At 45.5% G+C, this 9,884-nt stretch overlaps 1 protein-coding gene across 2 annotated transcripts in view; it reads right to left on the bottom strand.

Annotated features, from left to right (window-relative positions):
* The window catches only part of Add2 (adducin 2), a 32,979-nt gene extending 24,014 nt beyond the window's left edge, over positions 1-8,965 (bottom strand). The window contains exons 1-4 of one of the 2 annotated variants that reach the window (XM_038319160.1): positions 8,783-8,965; positions 6,989-7,127; positions 1,232-1,383; positions 773-853 (exon numbers count right to left, since the gene is read on the bottom strand). In XM_038319160.1, the coding sequence (XP_038175088.1) occupies positions 773-853; positions 1,232-1,383; positions 6,989-7,127; positions 8,783-8,965 (555 nt within the window). The remainder of the gene's footprint in view (positions 1-772; positions 854-1,231; positions 1,384-6,988; positions 7,128-8,782) is intronic. The other variant, XM_038319162.1, reaches the window with a different exon arrangement.
* Between the last annotated feature and the right edge of the window lie 919 nt (positions 8,966-9,884).

Here is a 9,884-nt window from a genome sequence, read left to right on the forward strand (position 1 = left end):
GAATTTCAAGCAAAGGGGAAAAGAAGGCAGAGTCAAAGAGATGCCATGTAGCTGCTGAAGGACAGATGCCAGAGAACCCTACCAGTAAACCACAAGCCTCGTGGTAATACATAGGTTAATAGAAATGTGTTGATTCAAGCTGTAAGTGTTAGCTAGAAATATGCATGAGCTAATTGGCCAAGCAGTGTTGTAATCAATATAGTTTCTGTGTAATTATTTGGGGTCTAGGTGGGCGGGAAATGAACGAGCAGGCTCTGACTACACTCATACTCCACACCAGTTGCCAGCCCAGCTGATCACGGGCCCACTAAGCATGCACACACAACATTTCTTTCACAGATCACAGAAAAAGAACTGAGCATTTGTTCTGATGTCTGCTGGCTTCCACATCTGTCAGGGCAATCCATGAACAAAGGAAACAGACTGTCTTTCCTCCACCTTCAGATTCCAAATGCTGAGCCAGACTGCAAGTCTCTTGTTCCAATGTGTTCCCATCCAAGGACACTTTCCTCAGGACATGTGCTCTAACCTCTACCCAGGACTCGGGTCACATCCCATTGCCTTCTCCCTCCACTGTGTTTGTTGCCTGCACCCCATCCCATCATGCCTGAGGCACCCACTGTGTCTATATGTCTTCTCTGCCCAGGGAGAGTGTGAGTTCCACAAGGAACAGGACAGTAGGCTCTGATTCAGAGATGAACCTGTCCCTCCAGGGTCACATGGGTCCTGTCATCTTAGTTAGAGTCAGTACTGAGATGCTGGCTATACTTACCAGGCTGGATGCCGTGACCTCGCTGCAGGAAACCCCTTTGGGGCTGATCAGGAAGTGATCTTGCTCCTTGCTCACTCTCATCTGGGGGAAGAGAGATAAGAAACTCAGGGCCCAGCAGAGAGGAAGAAGAGATGCTTCTAAGGACACTGCTTAAATCCCCATCTCCCTGAACTCACTGCATCAAGACTTTCTCCAGTGAACCCTCCTCCACTGAGAGATAAAGAGGTCTGCTCTTTACTAAAGCTGTGCAAATACAAAACTTAGGGACAGCCCTGGATACAGGAGCTGGCTCCCATCCAAAGGGGTACCCACTGGGCAGGTTGCTTATTCTGTTGATCACAGTGATGAGCAATCTTGGAAGAAGTGAGTGGATTTTATTCAAGGGCCACTAGCAGTGCTTGGCCACGCTGAGGGTTAAAAGCCTTCCTTTCAGGTTTTGTGGGGGTACCTGCTCCTCACCGTGACATAGGTGTCGCTGAGCTGCGCCCAGCCATAGAGGTCCAGGAGACGGTAGACACTGCTGATCTTGCACCGCATAAGCCTCTCCCCCTTGGCCAGGTTCAGGGAGTCAGCAGTGTGGAGGTCATTGATGGGTGTCATCATGGAGAAGTCTGCAGGGATGGAAAGGACAGCACATTTCCCTGAGGACAGGAGTCGCTACCAGCCAGCTTGGTACTTGTCCCATGCCCCCTTAGATCTCACTGACTGATGCTGCCACTGTGTACAAAACACTCCCTGCCAGAGGATTAAACAGCCCTCAACTCCCACCTAGAGGAAGAAAGGTTGTAGATTGGCCATTTGTGGCTTAGAGCCTTCTGCTCAGCTGATTGAAGCTGGTGCTGCTTTGGGAAGAAAGCCATGCCAAGAACTGGGAATATACCTTGGCTGGTACAGCACTTGCCCGACATGCACACATCTCTAGGTTTGATCACTAGCACTACATAAAATATGATGGTACATATCTGTAATTTTAGCATTCACTTAGGAGCTGGAGGCAGGAGGACCAGAAGCTCAAGATTATCCTGGGCTACAAGGAAAATCTTGTTTAAATTTAAGATCAGCCTGGGCTATATGAAACTTTGTCTCAGGGAAACAAACAAGCAAACAATGACAACAACAAAAAACAAAACAAACAAAAAACCACAAAGCCATGAACAAGGTGTACTTGGAATTTCAAAGTTGCCATAAACCCTAAACAGGGGCACTGGGTAAACACAAGATAAAGGTTCTGAGTGGGAATATGCAGAGATGTGAGCGCTAGCTTTAGGAGAGAAGCTACAACTCAGAAGGTTGCCACCCTGTTTTGAGGGACCCTGTGATAGAACTTATTCTGTGACTTGGAAACAGGGCACACAGAAATCAACATCAGCGAGAAATATTCTCAACTCGCCAGGCCCAAGCCAAGGCTGGCAGACAGCTGCAGTGTCCAGAAGCACACATCTGTTTCTGTTAGGGCAGGCAGCACACTGCTCTTGCAGGGACTAGAGCTCAATTCCTAGCACCCATGTTAGGTGTGTACATGTACACACATGCACACAAGCATGAACACACATCAAAATTTCTTTTTAAAAATGCACTGGTTAAATAAAAATTGTAAAGGTCTTATTGTTATTATCCAATTAGAAGTTGGAAAAAATAATCTTCTCTTGGGCAAAGGCAGCCATTTCAGGTCATTTTTTATGAAGTAAGGTTATACAGTGAAGTTACAGCAACAGTGGATGTTTATATTATGAGTGTTATTTTTCAAAGACTGGTTGGGTATGGTGACACACTTCTGTAATTCCAGATCTCAGGATGTTGAGGTGGGACAGTTAAGGGCAGCCTAGGCTACCCAGTGAGACCCCCATCTCAGAACAAACAGAACATGAAGTACAAGGAGAAACAAACAGCAGTGAAATGGATGAGTCAACCTTCACTTTTGACAAAATCTAATGAAAATGGAAATATAGATTAAATAGAGTGTCTTGGAGATTGCCCTTACCCATACATCATTTGAAAATAATTATATTAAGTTGCATAAAGCTCTCACTAAATCCTTGGCATGGAACTTAAGCAGGACATGTTTTCTAATTCAATGAAGCCTGACAATAACAGATCTATAGACAATCAAGCATTCAGCTTCTTAGTAATGAGAAAAGACAGCTCATGGGATAAAAATCAGGTCAGTTGGGGCTGCTGCTTGGTATGTGCTTGACGTGTGTACAGCTGTGGTTCAGTGCCAAGCACTATCAAATGTAAACAGGACCAAAGCAGCAGCTGCAAACTGTTCATTGCATGAAGCCAAGCGATGCTCAGAAGTTCACAGCCTCAAGTGTCTTCAGCACTGAGCTAAATATGAAAATATACCAAATTAATTTTATCATAGAAAAAACTCACAAAAATTAGCCATAGAAAAAGGTCTGGTTAGCACTTGTCCACCAGATACAAATCTAGACATATCTAAAAAAAGGGAACCTTATCTGGAGAATTGTATCCATTAGACTGACCTACAGGCAATCTTTGGGCACATTTTCTTGCTTAATAATTGATGTGGGAGGGCCCAGCCCATTGTGGGTGGGACCACCCCTGGGCTGGTGCACTTGGGTTATTCAAGAAGGCAGGCTGAACAAGCCAGTAAGCAGCACTCCTTCATGGCCTCTGCTTCAGTTCATATTTCTACGTTCCTGCCCTGCTTGAGTTCGTACCTTGACTTCCATCAATGAAGAACTGACATGTAAGCCAAACAAAGCCTTTTCTCTCCAATGCTTTTGGTTGAGGTGTTTATCACAGCAATAGAAAGAAACCAGGACAGAAATGTTGAGAAATATTAAGTACAAAACTAAAGTATGCCAGACGTGGTAATGTCCACCTGTAATCCCAGTGCTTGTGAGGTGAAGGCGAGAGGAGAGAGCTCTTGACCAGTCAGAACTACTTGACTAGACACTGTTCCCCCTCTTCCCACAAAAGGCTGGGACATAGCTTGATGGTACAGTGATTACCTAGAACATACAAAGCATTTGAGACCAGTAAGTAATCCCAAGAACTAGTGTATATGACCTATGAATAAGCACATGTAAGTCGCTTAGTAAGACAAACTGAGAGCACTCTGCAGCAGGAGCCAAGCAGGTGCCATCTCAAAAAGCCAGCAAGGAAAAGAATATTGTAAGTCACTTGGTTTTAAAGAGAATTCATTGAAATAGATAATTTCATACAAAATATATGATCAAAATTTAATGACAAAGCAGCAAAATAAAAATTTAAAATTCCCTAAATTGGAGGTAAACATCAAGAATCTCCGAAAATTTTCCAGATCTGGACGACTTTGCAAGTGAGCTGCAAACCTTCAAGGGTGATATTCCTGCCTTGTTTAAACTCCACCAGGGAAGGACAAAGGTGGATCTCCCTGGTTTGTGTTATAAAGTCATGGCTAAATGCCCTGGAAGTGAACTGCTCAACCTCTCATGAGAATGTGTATACACTAATCCTTAACAGAATTCTGACAATAAAACTCAGGAGAGTATTTCTAAAACAATGCATCAGAGGAAGAAATTAGGGTCAAGGAGATGGCTTAGTAGGTAAGCACTTGCCACCCAAACAGGAGGACCTCTGCTCATCACTACAACCCACTTAAAAAAAAAGGCAAGTATGTTGGGAGACATTTGTAAATCCAGCACTGGGGAGTGGAGACAGGAAGAGCACTAGAGAAGAGCGGCCAGCCTAGCTGATTTAGGCTATGAGAGAACTCTGCCTCAAAGATGTGGTGAGCTACTCCTGAAGACTAAATCCTAAGGTTAAACTCTGATCTTCACAGGCATGTGTGCTTGTTTGCTTACATGGGAACTTGTGTACACACACACACACACACACACACACACACACACCAGAGACCAGAGATGATTTATTTTGTGTATTTCAAAAGAGCCCAATATTTAGAGAACTATCACTATAACTCATTGTGACAGTTGTTCAAGGGAGAATAAAAAGGAATCAATGCACCAAATGCATTTTATAAAACTCAAATTCTATTTCTGAGAAAGATCTATGATGGGCTAGAAGTAAAAGACATTTTCTCAACATGATAAAGAATAATGATCTCAAACTTTGTGGTTAAAGAATTCCAGTAAAGTCAGATGCGAGACAAAGATGCCCATTCTCTAAATTATTAAACATCGTTCTAAAGCCTGAGGGGATAAAACCAGAAAACTAGAAAAAAATAAGACCAAGGGCAAAATGCTGGTAGAGGGAGGCAAAATGACAATGTTTGCCGATTGTTTGATTGTCTATATCCAAAATGCAGGGCCAGTGAGACGGCTCAAGGGTAAAAGTGCTTGCCACCAAGGGCTTCACATGGTAGCAGGAGAGAACCAACTCCTGTAGGGGCTTCTGACCTCCATACTCATGCTATAGCACATAAATACTCACACACATACATGTTTGTGTACACACAATGAATAAATAACATGTTTTTAAAAGCAGGAGAATATGTATGTGTACTCAAGAAAAAAATTGAATAAAGAGTCATTTATGACAATGAAGTTATATATTATTTCCTGGTTGGGCTTAAGACACAGTCAAATCGTATAGAAATAACTAGTAAGATTTCCTGGTAGATATTATAGAACAAGAAGAAAACATACCTTGTTTCTGAAGATCCTAAACCAATTCTTGAAAATATTGTTATTACCTCCCACATGCTAGGTACAGTGTTCTAAGAGCCAACCACACACATCTCCCCCATGGAGGCTATATTCTAAAATAAAAATTATGAATTTCAATCCCTCTACCAAATCAATCCCAATCAAAATCACCAAAGGATCATTTTAAGGTATAGGAGAATAGAGCTTGACAAAATAACTCCAAAATTACTTTATAGACTACATGTGTACAAAAGGTTAAGATAATCGGTGACTAATTACAGCCCTTTGTCTTATTGTCTAGGCACGGGGCCAGGAGCAGAAGACACAAAGGAAAGCAGAGGGTTCTGCTCTGTGAGAAAATACTCTACACAACGTGAAAGATGCTGTGATCGAAGTTAAAAGACAAAGGAGAAACTAGAAAAAAACTAATAATATTTGAAATGTCATAGGGAAGCAACATTAATTTATAAAGATTTGAAAACTTATACAAAATATAGTAATAGGAAAATTGGAAAAGTATTTAAATAAAATGTATTAAATAAAATTTAAATAAAAAGTATTAAAATAAAATGGATATACATTTTATTATAATAAAAAAACTACAGATGAAGTTTTTGGTACAGCCTGCCTCGGGGGAAAGGAAATGGTGGCAGTCTAAGAAGAGGTTGAGGAAGGGCAATGCCCACCACATTCTGTTGAGAGCAAGGTTGGCCCAACCTCTTTCTCCAGGATGGCAAAGGGACACAATCTGCATTATGCATAATGTCTTCAAACACATATTTGCATTCCTCTAGCAATTTTTAAATTTGTCTTTGGAAGACAGCTCAGCTATCTCATCACTTTCTCACTATAATTTATCTTTCAAAGATAGTCGTGCATATGGCACCAAATTTAGTTACCAGTATGTTTACCACGTTGTAGTCCCTAATATCAAAAAGCTGAACACGATCAAAAAGTCTAATAGGGAACAACTCAATGGCTTGCAACCACAAAAAAATATTGCAGAACCATATCTATGATGCAAAGATTGAGTTGATATGCCATTAAAGTTATATGTGTGATATGATTGCATTCTTTCTTTCAATAAGCTATCTATATTGAAAGAAAAAGTTGGAAAGATACATCAAAATATTGCTAACAGTAATTTTGGAGTTCTCAGAACACAGCCGAGTGGGTTTTAGCCGAGTGGGTTTTCCTTAGCTCCAGCCATCACCCTATACATTTGAGTCATAAGGAGCGAGGGCAGCTTCGAGGCTGTGGACAGAGCTGCACATTCCAGGAAGGGAGCCCACGCATAGCCATAGCTCCTCTACTGCCCAGTAGCCACCACTCTGGCTGGTCTCCTGGCTCCACTCATCTCTTCTCATTCCCTGAAGTCGCCTCTACCCTTCCCATTCCTGGCATCACAGACGATTCTCCTGTGGGTCTTTAATTCACAGGAACATCAGAAGTAGAGCCAAGCATCTCTCTGCCCAGACCTGCTAATGCAATGACAGCTTGGCCATTGCCTAGCAACCAAGCAGCTTCTGGTGCTTCCTCCTCCCTTCCCTACCTCATTCCTCCTCCCCCACTCCTGGCATATACCCAGACACCCACATACTCATGGAAGAAGCTGGGAAGACTGCGTGGGAGGTGCTGGCCATGAAGTCCGCGATCTGTCGAAGCGCCCAGATGTTGGAGGAATTGTTGCCTTTCTTCATCTGTTCCTGGATGAGACCTTCCAGCTCTTCCCTGAAAGACTGCAGCAGGCAGAGGGGTTGGAGCCCAGTCCTCAGGGAGAGCTGAGGGCCCAGCAGGTCCTCACAAGAGGCTGCAGGCCCAGCAGGTCCATAGGGATTGGTGCCCATCTCCTCACAGGAGGACTGAGGACCCTGCAGATCCCTAGAAGCTGAGAGCACAGAAAACCCTGGGGGGGGGGGCTGGTCCCTGAACACCTCACAGGGGATGATCTCAACCCACTCCCGTCCTGTAGCTTCTCACAAGAGAACAGCTCCTGTAGGTCTCCAGGGGGCTGGTCTTCCAGCTCTTCAGTAAGGGCTAAGAACCCTGAAAGTTCCCCAGAAGAAGGTTCACTAGGCCCTCAGTTTGCTGTATAGGTTATTAAGGATGCCCTGGGGGTAGATCTAAGCCCCCATTTTCTGTGGGGGTAGTCCAGATTCCAGCTCCCTTCTATATGAGTGATGACCAAGGCCATGCCAGACATGATAGGACTTCACTGTAGTTAGGATTAACTGAACGAGAAAGTATACCACCCTCCTTCCCCATTAGCACATCCAGGGCTCCCTCACATATCTCAGTTTCTCGGCATTCTTAGTGCTTGGATAGGAGGAGACAGAGAAGGACTGGAGGATTTCTGTCTGCAGTGCCTCCACTGTGATGTACTATGCTAAGCTCAGGTTTTCAGTTCCCTACACTGGGAACTTCTTAGCTGCTGGCCAGGTGGTAGGAGGAAACATGGGAGGAACAGGAAGCTGTACGATACTGAGGATCCTCTTAACAGGGGCCAGGAAGCAAGGCTCCTGCACCCCCATATCCTGCCTCACCCACTAACCACGGCTAGTGATGCTCTACTCCACCATCCCTCCTGGTGACTCTGCATGTCTGAGGGTCACCTCACCCCAAGGTCTTTAAGAACCTGATGTCTTCCTCCAGGATCCTGACAGTGTCACAAAGACCCTAGGCCCAATCCTTCCCATTCCTCTGAGCCATCTGTGCGCTCCTGGTGAAAACTGCCCATAGACTATGGGATGCCCTGTTCCAAAAGGCCCTGGAGAAGTCAGCTTCCTCCTTGGACCTCCCAGCCTGTGTCCTATCCTCCTCCCTCCCCTGCTCTTCTTTCCTATCCCGAGGCCAGCAGCACTCTTACCTCCTCAGCCATGCATCTTTCAGTGTACTGCCTGCCTGGGGAATGAGCTCTGAGGCCCTGCATCCTGGCACCAATCCACCCAGGTCTGTAGACGTCTAGGTCAGCTTGGCTCCTATCCCATTTTTCCTCTTAACTCCCTTCCTCAACCCTGGCTGGACATTCAGACTCTACTCTCCCTACAGTGAGCAGGATACTCTATGCTACTCAGCCAAGGGCACCCTAGGCCAGCCCCATGGCAACCCATCTTTCTGTTTACATAGTCCTATCTGCTGCCTGTTGCAGGAAAGGAGGACTGGAAACAGAAGCTCAGATGTGGCAGAGGAAGCTGGGGCAAGGGTCTTATCTCTGCTACGTCCTGAAGCAGAGTTTATGCATACCCTCAAGTTTGCCCTTGGCCAGTGGTTAGGGAGGCAATCGAACACCCACATGGCCAGGCCCATCTTGTTCAGCAGGCCTAAGCTGGCAAGACCCTGAATGAGGGAAGAGGAGTCACCGGGAAAACCAGCTCTCCAGGCCCTGCCCACTCACAGGGCTCTGCAGGATCATGGTGACCCTCTTCTTCTGCTCCATCAGGTTGAAGTCCTGCCGCAGGTCAGCTGCACGGTTGCGAAGGCGCAGGTATTCAGGGTCATCCTCAGAGAACCGGTCAAAGTAGTGCTGCCCTTGAGAGGGTGGGGGCGAGGCCGCCTCAGGGACTGTGTCCTCACTCATGTTCCTGCTGGGGCTTCTACTTACTTCTGGAACCCTGCAGAAAAGAGGGACAGGGTGAGCACAGACTGTACTCCTAGTGGCCAGCTGGTTTCAGAGGCAAAGGGTGTGACCCACCATGCCCTGTGGCTAGTTCCAGGTGAGAAGGCAGGCTGCCTCCTGGGATGATGACCCATAGGGGCTGCTAATGCACCATCAGGTGCTGAGCAAATCAGGGTCCAGCTGAAGTGGTCACACGGGAGTGTTAGAGGAGCTTCCTGGGTGGAGTGGAAATATAGCCTGCAAACCTTTCAGAGTCCTCTGTGCTGAGCCCTTAGAGCAGGGCAGAAGCTGCGGTGGTACCCATAGCACTTCAGTAAAAGGCCGACCTCACTGTAGCGGGCCGGAGTGTGGTTCATAGTGAACAGCACTTGCCTAGCACATCTAGGCACTGGCTGGGCTCCTCCCCAACATCGTGGACAAATTATATAAATAATTTTTTGTAGGTCTCTTCAAAACCTATGGTCGAGAAATTCACAAAAGAACACTACTGCCAGGAATCAGGATATAGATCAGTTGGGAGACTTCTTGCCTAGCATGCTCCAGGAGTTGAATTTTTCCCCCTCCCCACAAACAAACAGGGCATGGGGGCACATACCTCCACAATCCCAGTATTCAGGAGGTGGAAACAGGAGACTCAGGCATCAAAGTAATCATTACTTACATACAGAGAGTTCAAGTCCAGCCTGGGATACATGAGACCCTGTTTTTTAAAAAGCCCTGCAATGGGTACCATCTGACTGATCCTACTGGGCAGATGTTTGGTAACAAGAGATGGGGTTAGGAAAGAATGGAGAGGAGAAGGAAGGGAGAGAGGAGAGAAAAATCTTAAAATTCGAAAACAGAGTTGGCAGGGTGCAAGTCACACGCAGAGAACTTGGGG

Source organism: Arvicola amphibius, chromosome 2, assembly GCF_903992535.2.
Source record: "Arvicola amphibius chromosome 2, mArvAmp1.2, whole genome shotgun sequence".
In the NCBI taxonomy this organism is placed as follows: Eukaryota; Metazoa; Chordata; class Mammalia; order Rodentia; family Cricetidae; genus Arvicola; species Arvicola amphibius.